Raw genomic sequence first — 23,616 nt, forward strand, 5'->3', positions numbered from 1 at the left:
TGGAACTGATGCACCAATGTGTAGTCTGTATAACACTCAGATCACCATAAACCATATTTTACTTTCTTGCTGTCGTTATGACTCTCAACGAAGGCACCATTTTAAACATGTTCTGTCCCAAGGTTTGTCCATAATGTTAGTGTTATTTGTGATGGTGACATTGTCCACGTTGGTAATGTTTTTAGTTTTTTTAAAGGCCATTATTTTTTTTAATGTATACATTAGACCTTTTTTAATGTGATTCACTTTTGAGAATCAAAGTACATCTCGGTCAATTTAAAATTACAAAATGGCTGTAACATCATATAACTCGAAACTAGGACTGGAAAGACTAACTTAAGGTGATCAATGCTGCTGTTTGAACCACTCGTTATCATCCTGGTGACTTATTTTTGAAATTTTGCTACCAATTTTTTAAAACATTTATTACTTTACTTTTTAAAAATGGTCATAACGTCAAATAACTCAGAACCGGGATTTGGAAAGGCCAACTTCAAGTGACTGACAGTGGTTTTTGTACTTACCTGTTAGTCCTCCTGGCAAGTTATGAAAATTACAGTTATGCTAACATTGTAGACTAGATGTAAACATTGGTTTTATGCTGTTTTTCTCAAACTTTGCTTTGTTTTACTTTAATTACCTTTTATGAATTTTACTAAATTTATATCAATTTTAACTTTTCACCTGATGTTTGGCACAGATAGCCCAGCTGCTTTGTGCCATTTAACCACCTACTTTCTCTTTCATTCCCTTCTTTTTGTCCTCATCGCATTTCTTTTATCTTACACTCCTATCTATCTTCAGTATCTCTTTGAGGCTTTGTTTGTCATTATTTCCTTGTTTCCACATAATATCTAGTTGAGTATGGATAGGGGTTGTGTTTCAACTCGTATTCTGCTGGGAATGGCCTTCTCCTATCTGACTGCATGCTATAAACATTGCAGTTATTAGAATTCATTCTTATCCTACATATTATGCATATGAGGTTCAGTGTTTGGTGACCATGGTTTCACAGGGACTGCTTATCCTCTGATACACATGCATCCCATCCTTTGTATCACCAGCGGTTCACTTCGAGGGTTTTCCTGTTACTTCCTCCATTCTACTATTGTATGGATGGATGGATTGATCTAATATCACCCTCTGTGTACCATTATTTCCACACATGCAGACACACACACAAACAAATGTAATATAACTCTTCACCTATGCTTCTTCCTCTTGGTGGGGAACATCCCTGAATGGCAATATTTATAATTGGTACATGGATATAGATGAGTCCTCTCTCCATGCTCACTTGTTTGAGTTGCTAGTAAACTATTAAGCATAATCCTATTATTATACTACTATTGGATCATTTTGATATTTGCTTTTATTGTCAACTTAGCTTTTTCTTAACTAACTGTCATGTTTGGATTAATCTCATTAACACCTGTTGAATTAGTTTCCAATTTACTGTTCTTTCATTTCCTATTCTGGGCATCAATCTACCTGATCTTCCTCCTTACACCTCTCAATATGGATTCCTGTACATGGTGAGGGGACCTCCCAGAGAAGGTTCTGTTCTTTCAGTTTACCTCTTCTGGGATCTAAACATACACCTGCATGTTTGCTGTGTGTGGTGACCTATCAAGGGAAGGAGAGGATACTGGTGGTTGAGAAGTCCAACCCTAACACACCACTTTGGCCTTGAATTCCTGTAGACGGGTAGCCTTTGGGTGGCCCCTTGGATCAGTCGGCTGGTCCACTTGTGCTAGAGTCAACCAAGTACCTGTGTTGGAAGTTCTCAATGGGTGTTGTGGACATTGTGTCTCATGCTGGTGTTTGGGTATAGTGCTCATGAAACCCTGGCATTGCTGCAGTGTCCTTGCTTGACATTGTAGTGCATCCCCTCGTATGGCTCCACATGACCTTGAACCACTCATGACCTTGAATCACTGTCAAAAAGGACAGTGGTTGTTTACCTGTTAACTGTGTTTTCACAATTTTATTTAAATTTTTATTAGGAGGATCCATAGGAAAAAAGATGTCAACTGTAATGGTTTTCACACTTCCTACTTTCGTTCTTACCCTAAATGGTTGGAGGAAAAAGAGGTGCAGCGTTTGAAAACGAATCATAACATTAGTTATCCTGAGGCTCAGAAATTGCTGTCCACTGCTTCATCTCGGACATATGCTGCTGTACTTTGTTCCAAAACTACAGTGGGAGTGCAGACAGATCTCTCTGTGCCTCCAAGAGAATTGTTCTCAAAACAAATGAAAAGCCTTTTGACCTCCATTGTTAAAAAAGTTGATGAATCAACTTCTACACCCATCTCTGTCCCTCCCATACATTCCAACAAACCCCAAGATCCACATCCTTTGGCTCCAAATACGGGCATTTCTTCAGATACATCTTTTTCTCCCACCCCAAGATGCAAAACAATCATTCATTTGCATCCTCAGTCACTGGAATTTCCTTCCAACAAGAAAGACTTGCCCAATCAACCCAGGGCAGGATTGAATGAGGTCAATAGACCTCCCCCGAGTAAGGACAGTATGGAAAAAAAGACGTGGTCGTAAACAGAAGGGTTTTCCAGCCACTTCGCCTACGTGTCATTAAAAATGGCCACCTTGATACAATGGAACTGTTGAGGTTTACGTTCTAATCTGGATGACATTAAAACACTGATTGCTTCCTACCATCCTGTATGTCTTTCTTTAGAAGAAACATTTCTGAAACCTGCCGATACAGTCACCTTTCGGCAGTTTTCTCTGTACAGAAATGACAGGTTATGTGATGGACGAGTACATGGAGGGGTGGCACTGTTGGTTGATCGGCATGTGCCCACCCTGTCTTTGTCACTCAACACATCCTTGGAGGCCGTAGCCATTCGTGTTTCCTTGGGTCATACCATCACTGTTTGTTCTCTCTACCTGTTGCCTGGAGAGACCTATGATCAATCAGACCTTGATTTTCTTGTTGAACAGTTGCCGTCTCTGTTTCTAATCCTGGGGGACTTTAATGGACATCATCCCCTCTGGGGAAGTGCTGTTATTGATAGGAGGGGTCACTCTATAAAGCATATGGTCTCTGATCACAACCTGTCTCTTTTCAATACTGGTTATTCCACTTATTTTCATGCACCTAGTCAGTCATTTTTGCTATTGATCTCTTGGTTTGCTCCCCTTCATTATTTTCCCATTTTTCAAGGATAGTTGACAATAATCCACTAGGCAGTGATCATTTTCCTATACTTTTAAGAGACTGGCCATGGTTGATGCCACCCTACCCGTGTGCCCCGGTGGAAGCTGGATCATGCAGACTGGTCCACTTTACTGCTCTCGCAGAACTTGATCCTGCCATTGTCTGTCAGCCATCAATAGACGACTGTGTGGCAGCAGTAACTGGCTGTATTATACAAGCAGCTGCTCAGTCGATTCCTAAAACCTCGACACGTTTTCCACTATATCCTTGTTCGTGGTGGAATCCTGCCTGCCACATGGCACGGAAGGCTCGAAACCTGGCCTGGGATACTTTCTGTAGGTATCCCACACTTTCAAACTGCATAACTTTCCAGTGGGCCCATGCACATGCTAGGTGGGTAAGACATCAAAGCCAGAAGGAATCTTGGATTAAGTTCACAACTAGCATATCTTCCTCAACCAATTTCAAGGCAATATGGGATAGGGTTCGAAAGGTCAGTGGGCACTACTATTCTGTCCCCCTCTTGATCTTACTCTCTGATGGCCAAGAGGTTGCTGATGTCAGGAGCATCGCCGATGCTCTAGGTGAAAGCTTTTGCCGGGTATCTAGCAATTTTGCTTGTTACTCCACCTTTTTGGCCATCAAGACTCGGGTGGAGTGTTCACCTCTTTCCTTTCGAACTGACTGTTTCTTTGATCATATTCGTCCCTTTACACTGGTGGAACTGAAAATGGCTCTTTATTGGTCTGGCAGTACATCTGTTGGACCAGATGATGTACACTATGATATAATGTGCCATCTGTCTCCTTCTCTTGATATTCTTCAAATTGTTTTTAACCTGATCTGCTAGGAGAATGTTTTTCCTAATGCCTGGTGCCAGGCTATTATCTTACCTTTCTCTAAGCCTGGGAAAGATCCCAAGATTCCTTCAAAGTACCGTCCAATTGCTTTGACGAGCTGTCTCTTTAAGACCTTAGAGAGGAAAGTTAATGCTCATCTTGTTTGGTCCCTCAAATCAAACAACCTCCTCTTGCCCACCTAGTGTTGTTTCCGATGACAGCACTCCACCATAGACTTGAAACGTCAATCAGAAAAACCTTTCTCAAATGCCAACATCTTGTATCAATATTCTTTGACATTGAGAAGGCTTATGACACAACATGGAGGTATAGCATTTTGTGAGACCTCCATATAAATGGGTTGCGTGGCCATTTACCCATGTTTATTAAAAAAATTTTAACGGACAGGAGATTCCAATTTCATGGGGGTTTGACACTTTCCCATTTATTTCTACAGGAACATGGGGTTCCTCAGGGCTGTGTTTTGAGTGTCACACTTTTCAGAATAAAGATAAATGCCATCACTGAACAACTCTCTCTCACTATTGCAAATGGGCTCTATGTTGACGACTTTCACATCTCGTGTTAGTCATCGAACATGAGAAATATTGAGCGGCAACTACAAACTGCCCTCAATCGTGTACTGAAGTGGACCACGGTGAACGGCTTTAATTTCTCTCTCTTTAAAACCTTTTGCATGAATTTTTTTGCCAACGGGGTATTCACCCCTGGTCCTGAACTCCATATTGATGAAGTTTCGTTGCCTGTAGTCCCTGAGACTAAGTTTTTGGCGCTTATCTTTGACTGTAAGCTGACCTTTATATCACACTTAAAGCAGCTGCGGGTTAAATGTACGAGAGCACTGAACATCCTCTGTGTCCTCTCCTCCACCACTTGGGGAGCTGATCGATGTTCTATGTTAAAGATATATCGTGCTCTTATTCGATCGAAACTCGACTATGGATCAATGGTCTGTGGCTCTGCCAGACCCTTGGCCTTAAAGATGCTGGATCCCATTCATCATCAAGGACTTTGACTCTACACTGGGGCTTTCCGCACCTCCCCAGTTCAGAACTTATACGTAGAATCTCATGAACCTTCTTTGCACCTTCGCAGTTTGCAACTGTCTTTACTGAATTCTTTGAAACTTCATTCCTTACCAAAGCATCCTACCTGGAGTTCTGTTTTCCTTCCTCAGTGGGTCATACTTTTTCAGAACAGACAGTCTGCCATTGCTCCTTTTGGCTTTTGTATCCAGGTGCAGTTGGATGAATTGGGTCTGTCCTTGGATAACATTGCAGAATCCACTGATCAGCCCATCCCATCATGGCTTATTGTAGTCTCCAAATGTGACCTTTCTTTAAGTCATTTGAGAAAAACAGATACTCCTGATTGGAAGTACTGTCTTTTATTTACTGAACATCTTTCAAACAATCTTTCCATTCCAATTCATAAGGATGGTTGCAAATCAGGTGACTCTGTGGGCTCTGCCATGGTTTGTTGCAGTTTGGTGGTTGCGCACACCTAAATGTATCTCCTCTGACACTATCACCACTGTGCCTATTCCATACATGGACTATGGTACTGTATTCAAGGCTCGGCTCCGTGCCAGCTGGCAGTTGACTTGGATTGAGCAGCGTGGAAACAAGCTTTTCCAAATAAAACCTTATATTAGACTTTGGCCATCTTGAAGGAGGAAATTGTTCTGACTAGACTATGCATTGGTCACAGTTTTTTAGCTCATCGTTTTCTTTTATCTGGAATTGATGCACCAGTGTGTAGTTTGTGTAATACTCAGATCACAGTAAGCCACATTTTATTTTCTTGCCATCTTTACGACTCTCAACGACGTCACTATTTTAAACATGTTATGTTCCAAGGTTTGTCCAAAACAGACATTGTTATTGGTGAAGTGGCACTGTCCACTTTGATAAAGTTATTAGTTTTTTAATGGCCATTAATCTTTTTAATGTCATTTAAGTGTTTTATATTTCTTCATTAAACATTTTTTATTGTGGTTCTCTTCTAAGAGTCACAATCTCTAGTTTGATTTGAAATTAGTAAATGGCCGTAACATTAAATAATTCGACACCAGGACTGGAAAGGCAAACAAACTTCAGGTGACTAATGCCACTGTTTGAACTATCCGTTTGAACTACCTGTTAGTCGTCTTGGCGAGTTATTATTACAATTTTGCAGCATGTCTTTTTACACTTTTATTACTTTACCTTTTGATAATGGCTGTAATGACATATAACCCAGAACCAGGACTGGAAAGTACAATTTCAGGTGACTGATGGTGGTTCTTGTACTTACCTGTTAGTCTTCCTGGTGGGTTATGATAATTACCATTATGCTACAGAATGCCCTTTATAACTTCTCTTTCTCTTGTTTCTCTCTTAACATTGTAGACTAGATGTCAACATTGGTTTTATGCTATTTATGTTTTTAAATGCTGTTTTGTTTTACCTTCATTTCCTTTTATGAATTTTACTACATTTTACCTTTTTAACGGACATTTGGCGCAGATAGCCTTGCTGCTTTGTGCCATAAAACACTAAATCAACCAATCAACCAACCATGTGTAGGATAAGGACATGAGGGAGTAACACTGCTGGTTGATTAACGTGTCCACCTGGTTCTTGTCATTGAATGTGCCCTTGGAGGCTCTAGCCATCCGTATCTCCTTGGGTTGTACCATCACTGTTTGCTCTCTGTACCTTACCCCTGGAAAAAATTATTGTCCTCATACCTTGATGTCCTCATTGAGTAACTATCAACCCCTTTTTAATTTTGAAGGATATCAGTGGGCATAATTTCTTCTGGGGTGGTTCTAGTATTGATGTGAGGGGTCGTGCTATAGAACATATGCTCCTGAATCACAACCTGTCTCTCATCAATACTGGCTTTTACACTTATTTTCATGCACCTTGTCAGTCATTTACTGCTATAAATCTTTCTATCTGCTCCCCTTTGCTTTTCACTTGCTTTTCTTTGGAGGTTTACATCAATCCACGTGGTAGTGATAATTTTTCTATCATATTAAGAGAGATTGGCCATGATCAGTGACACCTGACCCGTGTGCCTCAGTGGAAGGTTGGACCAGGCCAACTGGCCCTCTTTCACTGCTCTCTTAGAACTTGATCCTGCTGTCTTTTTGATCTTATGTAAATCATTGATAAATGATTGTGTAGCAGTAGTAACTTACTAACTGTATTTTCTAAGCAGCTGCTCAGTGCATCCCTAAAACCTTTTCATCTTTCCCATAACATCTCTGCCCTTGGTGGAATTCTGCTTGTTCTATGACATGAAAAGCTCAGAAACGTGCTTGGGATAAATTTCATAGATATCCCACGCTTACAAACCACATTGCATTTCAGCAAGCCCGTGCACAGGCTCGGTGAGTTAGACATCAAGGCCAGAAGGAATCTTGAACTAAATTTATCTCCAGCATTTCTTCAACCACCAGTTCAAAAGTTATATGGGACAAGATCTGGAAGGTGAGTGGACTGTATACTTCTATCCCTTCTCTGTCTTAATATTCAATGGCCATGAAGTTGCTGATGCTTGGAGCATTGCCAATACTTTTGGTGAATGTTTCTCTCATGTATCTAGGTCTTCAGACTCATCCCCTTCCTTCTAAGCTATTAAAACACGAGTTGAACATCTGCCTCTTTCCTTTCAAACTGATCATCCCTTTGACTACAATCACCCTCTTACAGTGGTGGAACTCAAACTTGTGCATCACTGGTGTGGCAATACATCAGTTAGACCTGATGATATACATTGAGATCAGATGCCACCGTTTTCCTGCCTCTCTTACTATTCTCCTGGATGTCTTTAACCAGATATGACAGGAGAATGCCTTTCCTGATGCTTGGTGCCAAGCTATTGTACTCCCTATTCTTAAACCTGGGAAGGATTAAAACATTCCTTCAAATTACTGTCCCATTGCTTTGACGACTTGTCTCAGTAAGACCTTAGAGAGGATGATTAATGCTCGTCTTGTTTGGTTCCTTGAATCAAACAACCTTCTCTCACCCACTCAGTGTGGGTTCCAAAGACAATTCTGCATGATAGACCACTTAATTTGCCTTGAAATATCAGTTACAGAAGCCTTTTTGAAGCAACAACATCTTGTTTCTATTTTTTTCTATTTAGAGAAAGCTTATGATACAACATGGAGATATATCATCTTGTGAAACCTTCACTGATACAGATTTTGTGGCAGTTTGCCACTTTTTATTAAGCATTTTTTAAAGAACCGCTGATTCCAGGTCAGTGTGGGCTCAACACTTTCCCGTTTCTTCCCACAGGAACTTGGAGTCCCTCAGGGCTGTGTTCTGAGTGTCACACTTTTCATTATAAAGATTAATGCCATCAGTGAACAGCCACCCCTATTGTTCTTTTTAACTTAACTTAAGGTTTTTATTGGACTACACACTGTTTTAGCATGATTTCTTTTACATATTTTAATTTTATTTTGACCTGAACCCAGGACTGGAAAGGCTAACTTCAGATAACCAATAGCGAGTTTGAACTTAATGCTTCAGTCTTCCTGGCAGGTTTTAATTTTACATATTTTATGTATTTTTACCTTTATTTTCATGTACCATTATAGTGTACTACATCTTGTTTGGCACAGATAGCCTAGTAGCTTTGTGCCAATAAATATGAAATATACCTACCTACCTCCTTACATGGGGAGGAGGGTCATTGGTCTATCCATTGCCATTTTCCTTCTAATCATGCTAATGTTGGAGATCTTTACATTTATCAAAAATGTTCTACACAGTTCAACTGCCTCCAACTTCACCAGTTATTTGGTGGCCTTATTTTTACCATTTTTCCTGCTTGGTAACTGCAAGTTGTTTTGTCCTCTGTTCTCTCCATTATGAACTGGTCCATCATTATCCATAGACACACTCTTCCTGTTCCCATAAATGACTGGAATTTGAGTGCCATCCTGCATGACCTTAATTCTTACCATCTTAGCCATTGGCAACCTTCAACTTCTACTTTCTTTCGTCAGACATATTTCTCTTTCTTCTATTTGTTCCAGTTGTAGTGCTAGCAACTCATAACATACCCTTTCTATCATTTTCTTATTTCTCTAGAAGAGTCCTTCCTCCCTCAGTCTTCAGCTGCTCAGAGAGGAGTCCCCTATCCTCCTCTTTTCACATTCTTCTACTTCATTATTCTCTACTTGTTAGAATCCAGACAGACCTTTTTTTCCTGTTCATTTCTTGTCACTAGGCTCATATCTTTCATCGTTCCTATCTTCCATTATACATTTCCTGAGATTCCCTTTCATCCAAGGACAAATCTTTGGCCTTTTTTGTTATGGTTTGCAAAATTTCCTTGTTTGGTCTTCTTCACTTTGGAGGTTGTTGCTCACATTATGTCCCATCATGTACTTCTCCCATTCTCTCTGTGCTCTTTTCTGACTGTCACTGAACAAGATCACTCGATCTGTCATGTGGATTACGTCACATAACTTCATTTCCCACTCTCTTTGCTTTGCTGTTTCTATTTCTCTCGTATATCAACCAGTGTTTACAATACATTGTTTCATACTAATTCTTTTATTGATTACTGAATATACTACCATTTTTCAACAAGTATTACCAAACTTAGTAATTACTGATATTACTAACAAATAATACAAATCAATTGTGAATATTACATTGGGATATATAATATTTAAAATTTAAAGAAAACTGGATTTATAATGCTCACACAATGAAATAAAATAATATAAATTTTCTTTCATATCTATAGATGTATGTATGTATCTATCCATCTATATATTCCTTTTCAGTGGGTATAATTTACATCTACTAACACAATTTTAAGAGAACAAAACAATATACTGTAGTGCAATGGTGAATCAGGGGCCTTCTTTCTGAGATTTTTCCCAGAAATGTTGAAAGGTTTGTCAGTCACTGTTGACAGTAATTGTACAGAATACAGGCTCGTCTTAACAGTGTCCATTATTCCTGTATTAGTGTTACTCTGATAACGTTTATTGTACATTTCCTTGATTCATCTCTTTGTCTGAGAATTTTCTGAGGACATCCTCTCCCTCCTCATTTTCATGTTTGCCTGCTTGTTATCTTTGGTTCTGGTCCTACAAACATAGTTTATTTGTTGTTGGGACCATTTGGTTCATGATGCTATATTATCATAAACCTGGTTCCTTATCAATGAGACCTTTTTTCATGTGATGGCCCACTTGTCCCAGTCAGAGCCGTATGAGCCCTCAATTCCTATGTCCCATTCCTCCCTTTCCTAGTCCTTGCTTTTTCCTTTTATCATGTTGATTTGTGTGCTTTTTCCATGACTTCACATATTTAACTTTAAAATGGTATTTTCACAAAGTTACTGGATGGTTAGTGATGTGATATTTGCTTCATCAGTAGGCTATCTGTCCCAGACAAGACCACCCACAGATTGCATGTATAAAGTAAAAGGGGTTAGCTGCTCCTCCCTGCTATGCTTCAATTGAATAAATTGGTATGGTCTGCTTTTCAAAATAGGGTTTTGTGATCACCTTTTACACCGTCTTGGGTGTAGCCATTCCTTTGGACTCTCCAATGATTTTCCTCCCTTTCTTTCAGCAGAGTAATGAGAGTCCTTAATACTTTCTAATTACAGGGCACTGGGGTGATTAGTCATGAAGACATACTGCGAAATGGTTTTCACATAGATGGCTATAACCATTCAATTGCAAATAGGGCAGTGATGCTCTGCTGGTGTAGAAAGCATACCATCCTCTGGATTGATTGACACCTACCAATCAATGAAACATCTCAGTGCAGTTCAACCTTCAATTGAGTGCTCTTACCATATCCTTGTGTAGGTGTTGGTATCGTGTGGGCTGGTTTTGATATTGAACCAATCCACTTAAATTTCCAGACAGGTTTGGGGTTGTCTGTTTTCCTCCCCCAACTCTTCCTTCTGTGTAGTTGGTCACAGAGGGTATACATGCCATATTTCAATTTGTATCCTCTCTTGTTCTCTCTCACAATGCTGATATCATTGATCTTTGGGGTTTCAGACCAGTCTCATAGTCACGGAAGTTGAATGTATGTGATGGATTTTTATTGGATAGTGGATGACACATTCCCAGATTTTTGGCTTAATGCTAATCCTGTGTAGTGTCCTTGTGCTGGACTCATCCTCACACCCATGTTTTTTAGGGCTTGAGAGGAAGCCTGTATGATCCTCATCCTATCTTTCTTGAGTGCCAGTACTCAGTGAGGAGGTTTTGGATATAGTTGACTTCTTGAGTACAGTCTGCCACGTTCTAGTCATTCAACACCGTGGGACACATGCTCCATTACCAAGTTCTGTAGGATTGAGTTTCCATATATATCTAGTTGGGATCAGATTCCTGACTTCTTCCATTTGGGTATGCTTCCTTTCTTTTTCACCATATTTATTCCTAGCTGGTCATGGCAAAGAGATGCCTGGTTCAGAAGTCGTGTGATGCTCCTATTCTGATCATCTGATCTATTTCTCTCATTTATGGAAGTATTTTTCAGACAATTTTGGGTATTATATCTGTTCTTCCTTTGCAATAGTTTCCTCCTCCTTTTCAGTATTGGATTGTTGTTAATTTTGTAAAAAGAGGAAAGTACTATATAGGAAGTTATAATTTTTCTAACAATTTTTATATGGAGGAAAATACCTATTGGAAATACATTTTCAGTATAGGTGAATTATAACTTTCATAGGCTAATAATAAAACATGAATGTATTAATAGTAAGCATTTATTAAACATTTCAGAATCTTTACAATTCTGTCATCAGTGAATGAGAAGTACAAAACTAACAGTATTTGTAATTATAACAGAAATATATACATAGAGTAAACAATTTGAATATACAAATTTAAGATGAGAAAATGAAAATGTGTCACAGTTGAATTAGTTAAAATAAGTTTAAATCTAGTGAAGACTTTGTATTATTTAAGGATGGAAGGGGAGTTTTTATGTATAATGTTTCTTTTATAAGGAATTCAGTATCATGTTTGGATGTTGAGAAAAATTTGAAGTTAGAGAAATTAGATGTCCTGTTTATCTATTATGCTGATACATAGGAGTTTGTAACCATCCTTATAATTTTTATAGATATTTCAGTGTGTTCACACACTTTTATTTTAAGGAGATATTTGGTTTCACCAATATAGGAGGTTTTACAGTCTCTGCGTGTGTGTAAGTAGACAAGATGTGAACAGTAAGCAGTTGGCTGCATGGACCTATTTGTGCAGGCTGCTTTTCCACTGCTTTCAGTGATGTCGAGAAAACCCACTTGTAGAGAAATATATATGCAAAAACGGCTCTTTGGGTTGTTCGCTCTTCTATGTAAAATATTTTCTCAACCCAAACGAGCCGTTTTTCCATATATATTTTTCCACTGCTTTGTAATTAATGTTTGCCCCTTTATCAACTGTAAGTCATGCACTTCCCCCTTCTGTAGTCATGTTTATACCAGCAATAGCCATAATGTCTGCTTACATTTATGCTCAATCTAACTACTTTATTTATGTTAACCAGACTGTCATTAGTTACTCCATAAACCTTCCACTGCACCATTTGTGGCAGGCAGGCTTTAGGACTAGTCATCGTAGCTTTAACTTTTTTTTTACCACCAGTCATATGAAATTTATTTTAAGTGGAGATATGTAATTGTGAGTAGAGCAGACAAGTCACTTACTCAATGTAATTTATGGTTAGACTAAAGAAATGACTCTGAAACTGAGATTTCACAAAAACATATCAAATTTTAAAAATCCAACTTCTTAGATCAATAATCTTACAAATTTCTGCAGGTAGTTCTGACACTTCATTGGTTTATTTTTACAACTCATCATACTTTTGAAGAACAAACACTCGGTTGGTTTGTTACTGTCATAACAAGCAAATTGGCTGTGAACTCACTTGTAGTGTCCATCTTCTCTTTTCTGGTAATCCATCCCACATCAAAGTGCTGATTATTGCTTTTAGTATAAACTCTTTTGTAGCATGTTCTGCACTAACAGAGTAGCATCATCAATTTATCACTTTTAAACTCATGGCTATCCTTTCCTTTAAGCATCCTTATGAATGGACTAGGTGGCAATTTTCTTATCACTCTTGATTTTCAATGCAAACTAACTGTATTTCACTAAGTTTTTGTATTTATTTTGCAATCTAAACATTCTTTTCTAGATCGTTTTCTTCATATTGGTGTACCATACCCATAAACTTTTTTAATTACGTAAGTTATTCTTAGTTCTTTCTTTATTACTAAAGTAATTGCATTAAAATACACAATACATCCTTCAATATATTCTTATATCTGTATGTTCAGTCCAGGCTGATTTTATTGCATGGAATACTGTGGAAAAAGCCAGCACCAGGTAGTGCTCTGCTTGCTTCCTAGGCTCACACTTTCTGGCTTTTCAGAATAGGTTTGGGTGGTCACTTGTTACACTGTTTCTAATGAAAGACCTTTCAGTCGAGGTGGGACCAATATTGATCTGGGTCTTTTCACTGTTAATTCCTCCTGTCTTTTTTCTTTGAGTGGAACAAAGAAGACTTACCACTTACCAGCTGCCAAGGTGGTGGACCATGGAATACTTTGTTTAAGACCTAACAACTGGGGCTAAATAAGGAGTGCCAGTCAGTGGAATGTGGGATGGTGCCAATTATCCTCAATAAAATTATACCAACAACATACCATAATCATTCCATACAATACTGCACTCTCCTCCTTTAGTCCACATATGTTCATCTGAGTTAAGATGAGCACATCACAAGACTGCCCTCTTCCTGCAGCTTGTGACTATTCAGTAGAGTCAAGGTGAGCACACTCTTTGTACACACATGATCTTTTCCTGCTGTTGTCATATGTTTAGTTGTATTGAAGTGAGCTCTTAGTAATGAATAATGCCCTCCTCATGCAGAGGGTGGCTGTCCAGTTGAATTAGTGTGTGCACTCTTCTTATTGCATACTCTATATCATAACTTCTGTGTCTTCCTTCCACAGCTAGTATTGGTCCAGGAGTCTTAACAATGGAGTTGAGGCAAGCATGTACTATTGTCTTGCTCTCCACCCTTAACTGGTGTTCGTCCAAGAGTCTGACAGCATAGTTGATGAGACATACCAAAATAGCACATTTTATGGCATGAAATCTGTGCATTCTTATTGAAGCTGGTACTGGTCATAGTATCTGACAGTACAGTTAAGAAGAGCATGCACAAATAATTTCTTTGCCTTCCTACTGAAGATGGTGTTGGTCAAGTAAGTCTGACAGTTGAGGTAACAACTAGATAGGGTCTGAATGCTTCCCAACCACACAGCACATTTTGACTATCTGACCTTTTATATGCAAGTATTTGGGTGGCTATATTCTTATTCTGCTCACATTCACAGCACATGGGCTTCTTTGCCTCTGCTTCTATTCTAATCTTGATAAAGAGTGTGCCTTGGACAAAATGAGATGTGGTTTTTGTCTTAATGAAAACTGGAAGTAAACTGTTCTGAGATATGTTTTTTGGTTTTCTTCTGTTGAGCTTCTTCCATTAGGTGCTGCATTTCATGGGTTTCCTTTGGGCACTTTCTGAGAGAAACTCATTTAGGTAACTTTTATACCATGCCCTACACAATATCAAGCTTCTGGTGTTTATAGGTGTTTATTGTTTTAGAAGTTAACACTTTTTTTTACCTGGTAATGTATTTTTGATAGATACTCAACTGTTTACACCCTTTGTTCCCATTTCCAGTGCAACTTAGTATTTCTTGCCTTCTCATAGAATAGAGATCATAAGTGGAAAATCCTAAAAAGAACTAGTGTGCAGGGAGGCTGTGTTGCCCTTCTCTTGGTGGAGGGCTGTAGCTACATAAAAACATCATTATGCAGTCATGCAATTCATGAGATAGATAATGAGTTTAGGTGGAAATTACATGAAGGTACTAGCATGCAAATCTCCAAGGCAAATGCATGTAGAAGATACCTTTTAATGTAAAGAGGTGAATATCTACTGAAAATATATTTTTGAATATGGAAAATATTAACATCAGAGCTAGTGTGGGAGGTTTGCAGCTATAATCTTGAATGCTAAATGTGTATATTCTAAACACCTTTGTTAAATGTATGTGAGTAATAATTAAGGCATTTATTAATGATGCTTTTGTAATATGAAAGTAACACAGGCACATGGATTTCATGTTGGTGTTTATTGAATCTCCCAGTATTGGAGATTTTGTTTTGTTAATAATAGCATAAGGAAAAAAATGGTATAAAAGTACAATAGTAATTGGTAACTAACTTCAAGAATTTATTAGTATGAGGCCAGTGTTATTTCAAAAGAAAACAAAATGTTACATTTAAATAAATAAAAACTTGACAAACATATTTTTAGCATCCTGTTGTTTCACATAATGCTGATGTTGAATCTCAGTAGCTCAATGACAGATAAATTATGAATACCAGAAGTTAAATATTTGACTCAATCAGGGTTAAGAGATTAAGCCTAATGTAATTGTAAGATACAAAGATTTTAAAGTTATCCATGTTTTACCTTAATGTAGATACATAGTTTGACCATGAATCATTTCCTATGATCTTTATTACCAATGTATGATTTTATATGGTTATATTTCTCTAGAACATTAGGAAATGATCTTTATTACTAATATACAATTTTATATGGTTATATTTCTCTAGAAATACTGGACTTTGGTTATCCTCAAAACACAGATACAGGAATTTTGAAAACTTTCATTACACAACAGGGGGTGAAGTCGCAAACAAAAGAGGAACAGAGTCAAATAACATCTCAGGTAACAGGACAGATAGGATGGCGACGAGAAGGAATCAAATATAGACGTAATGAATTATTCCTTGATCTTTTGGAATACGTGAACTTGCTTATGTCACCCCAAGGTAAATGTTAGTTTGACATTGTACCTGTGTGTGTGTGTGTGTGTGTGTATTTCCTCTTGTATCAGGACTGTTGTGGCAAAATTCTGGGCCTTCTGCAATGTATTTAATTGTAGATATTTTCAATACATAAATTTGTTTTGCAAGTGAGTTTTCTTACTTGTTTATGAGCATTAATGTTTTTTGTATTCATGTGCTCTTCGTGTAGTTTTTAAATGTGATGATTGACATTTTATTTCTGTTGTTACAAATCCTTTGGTGGCTTTATGGATCTTCAACTTCTTGCAATAAAATTTTCAGTGAAAAGTGTGGCCAACCTTGTAAAATGTTTCTCAGACATAGAATGTCTTGGATAGAATTTAATTAATTTCATCTTGGAAATACTTCTCCTAGCAGATGCAACAATCACTGAAGATATAAATAGAAAAATGCAGATGTTAAGATGTTCCAAGAGAATCAATTGTAACTCATTTTTTTGAAATTCGACCTCAAAATTAATTCCATCAACTTCTGACTTAGCTCCATTACTACTGGATAGAGCTGCAGCTATCACTAAATCTATCTATGATTTTACAGGTTCATTATGTTCTATATTTGCAGTTGCTGTAATGTCAAATAGGAATAAAAAGAATTGATGTATTTGTTATGAAGTAACATAAATTTATCCCAAACTTCACTAAAACACAGTCCACTATAACATAAAACTTTCAGTTTCCAACTTTATTGCATTGTAGTAGTTAGTTAACTCAATCATTCTTAGATTCATGATTAGTAAAGCACTTTTTGTCTGACAGAAGTTTTGGGTAATTTGGAAATAACTGGTAATTTTGCTAGTTCTTTTAGTGCTATTCAATGGTACTACTGAAACTATTTTCTCAAACTTTGCTCTAGAAACCTTTTGGTTCTTACCTGGGAGATTGCTTAATGATAACCTTCTCTTTGGTAGATTGCATTACCCTGGTATCATTAGAGTTCCTGTACAAAAACATGTTTTTTGTGTATTCACAAAATATTTAAAACTTTATTATAAACAAAATATTACAATTTGTAATGAGGTATTTTTACTGTAAACCTGTTCATGAATATATGTTGACAGAATGTTGATGTCTATGAATGCAAAGTGATTTTCACATTAAGATTAAAAATACTTCATTCTCAAATTATCAAATTTTATTTGCATAACCTCTAGAACCTCCTAAATGAACATAAAAGCTCTTTTAAGGTAAAGGTTTATATTTTATCTTTTATTTTCTGTATCATAACACTCACTGTAGATATTATCAACATACAGTGCAATGAAATCTTTAAAATTAAGAAATAGAAAAATGTACACACTATGTAATTATTTTGTAGAATATATTTAAAATATCTTCTTTTGGTTATATTCATAATGTCAGGCCTTTTCTTTTTTTCATATAGGTGATTTTCATTCCTTTCACTTTGGCTGGGTTGTATGTTTCCCAATGCTCCCATGCCTCTCACTGTGAGTGGGACAAATGTTTCCCATTGTTATTCAGAATTGCCAACCATGAAATATGAGATTAAATGAGTTAGAAAGTATTTATTGGCATCCCTCTTGACTTTAATATATAGTTTTCTTCCATGTTTTCCACTCAGCTCTTCATTAACCAAGATGTCTAAGCAGAATGCTTGATAACAGCGTGCCAATTGTTCCCTTATTGCTAGAGCAGCAAATAGCATCTCTAATTACTATGTAAATATGCTTGATGCTCTTATACCAAGTACTGTTATAAGTTAACAAGATTTACATTTTTCATTAATCTATAATATTGTCATTGATATATAAATAGATGCAGCTTGTGCCTCATTATGATTCCCTGTTCATTTAATTCCTTGAGCAAATATTTGAATGTTTTTTTTTTTCTTTGTCAGTCAAGTCCATTTCTACTACTTAATGCCAAGGCACTTACTTTCACAACTTCTCTTTAATGTCATGAGCATAAGAGTTCCATCTAGCACAAATATCTATAAGCAAAAATAATTCTTTTTCTCTTTTGGGTGGCCTATGTGTGTGTATTTCTGCTTGTATCAGGACTGTTGTGACAAAATCCTGGGCCTTTGCAATGTATTTAATTGTAGATCTTTTCAATATATTAATATGTTTTGCAAGTGAGAAATTTTTCTTACCTGTTTATAAGCATTAATTCTTGTATTCATATGCTTTTCATGTACTTTTTAAATGTGATGATTGACATTTTATTTCTATTGTTACAAATCCTTTGGCAACTTTATGAATATTCAACTTCTTGCAACAAATTTTTTCAGTAGGAATTGTGGCCAAACTTGTAAAATGTTTCTCAGATGTAGAATGTCTTGGACAGATTTAATTAATTTCATCTCGGAAATACTCCTCACCTTTTCAGCCATGAGGATGTTCTAATGTCAATCACACATTTCATTGGTAAAAAAAATAGCCAAAGAGTTGGCATTGGGTAGTGATGACTAACTGCCTTCCTTCTACTCTTTCCTGCTGTATTAGGGATGTCTAGAGCAGAAAAAAATCCCTTATGTAGCTTTGTACAAGATTTGAAACAAAATTGTCTTGAGCCATGCATAATTTCTGAAGATAGTCATCTTTGATTGGAGATTTGTAAAAAGTGCAAATAATTTAAAAAAAATGTTCCCATCATTACTTAAATTATGTAAACTCAGTGTTCTAATCTGAGACTTTTTTATGCCAGTCTTCACACTGAATTTCCACCTCTTCAACATCTTATTCTGACTCTGTTTCATTTATAGCTTCTTCAGTTTCTTCAACTTCACCAGGCTTTTTATAGAGAACATCAACAACAGCCTGAAGAATTCCATGACTGTGTCAAAACTGGTGCTCACATCTATGAATTGATCAATCTTCATCACAGAGACATCATCAGTGGAGACAGCAGTAATGTCTTCTTTCAAGTTCAGCTCAAACCTCTTCAGCTTGTTGGTGACAGTCTTAACTGCTTTGGTAGCTGTCATACTGCTATTAATTCTTATCATGCCAAGTTAGTTTTTCAGCCTATAACCTGAACATTAAGGCGTATGTTTGTTTAGAAGTTTGATCATCCAATGATAATAAAATTTCTTGATTGCATCTCTCTCTTGCTTGAATTCAACCATCATTTCCTCTTGAAGCTGTTCTCCAAACAAAATAACTTTTGTCCTTATGCCTTCTTCTATTACAGTCATCTTCCATCTTTGAATTTTTCATGCATTCTTGATTTCTGTGCTATTGGCCAGAGTGACAGAGGAGATATGGCCTTCTACATTCAAATGGACAAGGACTAAGTGTGGGAAAGTTTGTTTGGCCTTTTGAAATTGGACATGATTGAAGGTTGGATGTCGCCATACATAGAGAAAGAAGGTACAAAAATGATGGGGAGACCAACCTTCAAATTGTGCTTTGTCACAAGATATTTTTTTTTGACAGATGGGCTTTGAAGTTTACAATATTTTAATTGCATTATAATTGTATTATTTTGTTTGATAAGAAAGTGTTTCCACACTTCTGAGCATTTTCCTTTGGATGAACCTATTCACAATCCATTTTTACATTGTTTTTCTACCCAAAAATAAAAACAAAAATTATGCCATATACTGATCCATGTTTCTGAATTAGCTATGCACATTTCAGAACATATAGCTGATCCAAATCAGTGAAACATGAAGCTTAAATATATAACCATATTCTCCATTTATCCATGAGGTACCTGTGTGACAATTAATTACAAATTCTAGTGAGGTCATTGCAAAACATTAGGTTAAAGATGTTGATGCATATGTAGCAAAGTACACCTCATAATAAACATGATAATGTTTTTTCTAATAGTTTTCAAATCATTCTTATTTCATGTTACAGAATCTCCTTTGTATGTTGCCACTAGTGCATTTTACAAAAGTACTCTTTTTTATTTATCACTACTTTGTTTTTAGCTGTGGAACAATGGCTCAAAACAGCTCATGAGTTTGCTTTTTCAAATACAGACTTTTATCTTGTAGCTTCATCATCTCTTGACTGATTTGAGATATAATTTCAGTTTTTGACTCAGGAGGTCAGATCTTTTTGATTGATGTATTTGCCATGCTCAAGGTCTTGTAGCTTAATTTACTCTAATCCTGCCTAAAAGAATTTGAGTTTCAGAATAGGCTGATAGAGACCTTGATTAATAAAACAGAATAAGCTATATACGTGTCCTACCCTTCATTCTGTTAGTGCACAAAAAAATAGCTAATAAAAAGGGGAAGAAAAAGTTTCACAGATTAACTCACTCTAATCTTGCCTAAAATAATTTCAAATGTTGCAGCTATTGAGGATTGTTTAAAGATAATTTGGACATGTCCTCCATAGTAAATGGATCAGTGGTGTTGACTAAATGTAACCACATTAGCCATTATTTATATATATCAGTTTATTTGATTAACAGAAGATTAGCAAAGGATTATTATATTTAAAAAAAATAATGAAAACATGCTTTACTGACCTTAATAAGGGTAATCATGTTTTTAATTTAAAACATATTCCATTTTAAAATAATTAAGCTGCCAATTAGCCTATTTGTTTATGTCAGTTTTTTCAATAGGATAAACATAAAAATGAAACAGTCTCGTTGTTAGAAATGTTGCAACTTGATAACATCCTGGTATATCTGTTAAAAAGTAAAAATTTTAGTAGTTTGACTAAAGAACTGAACATCAGTAAGATACCTTTATAAAACCCTAGCCAGTCTCTATTAATAATACTTCTTTGATACCATAATCTGTGAATATATATTTCTGTGTTTTGGTAAATTACTTGTACATGATTGTGAAAAAACCTTATCCAAACATTGTATGCTTATTAAATTTCTAATTAAAGTTTTCTTTGTTATGTATTCAACCCACCTTTAAACTGTATAAGCTTATCTCAAGATATGTCTTCTGTCTTCTCATTACAGAAATTATCAATAGCTTTCAAATACAGTTTAACACACCTATATCTTCATAATTCACAAATGAAATAAAAGGAATATTTACATAAATAATAAAAATCACAGTAATAATGATATACCTTACTTCCTTTTGCACAATAGCTTTCTTGTTCAGTGCTGCTCTCTATATGCACAAGTTTTGCTTTCTACTAGCTTTGACACTCCCCTTACTGCCATATGTTTACATTCGGTATGTCAGCAATGTAGCATGTAAATAAGCATACAACCTGTTCTACTAGTAGGAATGTGACACACCTTTATGTAGCTGACTCCCTCTTTACTTTTGTTTGATATTCTTGATTTGTCATTGTTAGCATACAGACATCTTTCTGTATTAGTTTTTCTACATTTTATTGATAGTTTGTGGATTGATTTGAAACTTCTAACTTCTGAATTCAAATTTTGTGTTGCAACAACTACTGGTTCTACTTCTGCCACAACACAATTTGGGGATGCAGCAGTTTCAGGCTCTGCTTTTTCAGCTGAGGAGGTTTCAGTCTTAGCATGCCATACATTAGAGTCTGTTATTCAGGTTGCCATGTCTTCTGAACCATGTCTGGAAATACCATTTTCTGGTAAACCTGGTCAGGCTGATGATGCTTTGGATAACCTGTTCTTGTTTCCTACCTTCACTGTGTAATCCTAGAATTACACGTGTTGTCTCTCCCAGACCTTCATTGATATGGTGCCTTTGTATTTTACCTTTTGCCTGTGTCCACTGTGTTTTAAGATTACTCTTTCTTCCTAGAAGTTGTCTCTTCTTTGAGTTATCATATTTTCCCACCATCTCCAGCTATCAGAATCTATACTGACTAGATTAAAAGCATAATTATGTTCTTTGGTCAGCATACCTCATCTTCCCCATTCCTGTGACTCGTACACATTGGTATATTGTCAAATGGACTCTCATTTTTTATGCACATAGAAGTTTGATTCTGTTGGAAATTCAGTTCTGATATTATGTTGAGTTTTACCATGCTCAGTTTTCTTATTTTTGTTTTTACCAACCTCCTGCATTACCTCACCTCTATAAGTCTACTCTCCGAAGTTTTTCACCACTCTCATGAGGGGTTTATGGTGGACAGTCATTCCCTTCTGTTTAACACTGGTGATTGTCTATTTTTGTTTTATTATTGTTGGGGCATGTTTAGCTGGATTTGTTCACCTATGGAGAGGAGAACTTTTACAATCAGTCCTTGGGCACTTCAGAGGTTATTCAAAGGACTCTGCCTTTGTTTCCTGAGCCCTACTCAATTTATCCCCACTTTCCATTCCCTTCACTGTTCTCTAGGATCCAATTTCCTGCCAACATTTACCTAAAGCAATTTGGGATCTTCATCACAAGGATCTTATCATACCCATTACTCATTCTTCAACAGGGTACTTTATCATTTGCTCATAATTCCTAGGTAGCCTGAAGATTGGCATCCTCCTGTCTTTGATTGATTATTTTTTATTTTACCATGGAGTCTCTCTTTGGAAGGCATTTACTCCAAGTTTTCAGATTTTACCATGGAGTCTCTCTTTGGAAGGCATTTACTCCAAGTTTTCAGATGCCATTGTTATATGTCTCATATGTTTACCTACATATCCCTTTCTATGCTCTACACCACTACATATTTTGTTGGGTGATCAAGTCCTTTGCCTGTTTTTGTTGTTATCATGGTCTGTTTTCACTATTATGTAGACAACTGATTGCTTTGAGCTCTGTCAACTACAAACATCTCACACTCACATTTATTTACTTCTTCAAGAGGCTGCTTATTTGAGTTGGTTGGTCAAGTTGAAAAATCTTTTTCTCATTCCTCCCAATACTTTCATCCCTTTGGAAGTGTTCTTGAACTATTTTCTAATCTCTACTAGAGATTGATTGAACTCCTGGATCTGAAAGTTTAATCATCCTCCCTCACTTCTCAGAAGTTTCTGTCTCTTGAGGGTAATTGGGCTTCAATGAAAGCCTTCATTTTTTGGGTCATGCATACATAGAAGTTCTTCAGTGGTGTTGCATAATCAATGGAACCTTGCTGTGTATCTCCTGGACTCTTATTCTTCTCTTTCCCTATTAAATATTGATATAGCCTGGCGGCTTGACTTGGACAACACTATAGCTAATGTTCTTTTTCAAACACCACTCCTGTAACATGTTGAATTTTTTACAGGATGATCAATACTTCACAGTTCATTGTTGTTGTTTTTTTATCAGATCTGCTCTATCCATTAATCTTTTGTAGGTACTTGCTATTCCTCATATTTTGAATATTTTCTTACCTTTGATATGAGGTTATTGGATCGTGATATATTTCAACAGTTAAACTGTTGTTTCTTACATCAACCATCAAAAGATAACCTGTTCATTATCAGACATTGGAACTCCACTTCTGTTGTATTCTTATCACATAGTCTCATGGCATGTCATATCCCAGGTGTCTTGCTCCAGACTGACTGTCTTATCTCAACAAAATTCTCTCAACAATTTGGCCCTTTGATTCCATTCCAAGGTGTTTAAGTGATTGTGCACCCAATGGAGTAATCTGCTTTTGGATTATTACCCATCTTAATTCTTAACTCTTTCCATTTTGGTTCCTGGTTCAATATCTTTGGATACCTTTAGATAGGACTGGCCCAACCTTTATGCCTATCTCTTCTGTATACTACATTCCTAGGTTTTGTTCTTTATCCACATCACTC

At 36.6% G+C, this 23,616-nt stretch overlaps 1 protein-coding gene across 3 annotated transcripts in view; it reads left to right on the forward strand.

Annotated features, from left to right (window-relative positions):
• AP-2mu (adaptor protein complex 2, mu subunit) overlaps positions 1-23,616 on the forward strand; it is an 84,108-nt gene that overhangs the window by 24,662 nt on the left and 35,830 nt on the right. For all 3 annotated transcript variants that reach the window (XM_076494723.1, XM_076494722.1, XM_076494724.1), the window contains exon 4: positions 15,743-15,961. In XM_076494723.1, coding sequence (XP_076350838.1) covers positions 15,743-15,961 — 219 coding nt within the window. The remainder of the gene's footprint in view (positions 1-15,742; positions 15,962-23,616) is intronic.

Source organism: Tachypleus tridentatus, chromosome 3, assembly GCF_004210375.1.
Source record: "Tachypleus tridentatus isolate NWPU-2018 chromosome 3, ASM421037v1, whole genome shotgun sequence".
Classification (NCBI taxonomy): domain Eukaryota; kingdom Metazoa; phylum Arthropoda; class Merostomata; order Xiphosura; family Limulidae; genus Tachypleus; species Tachypleus tridentatus.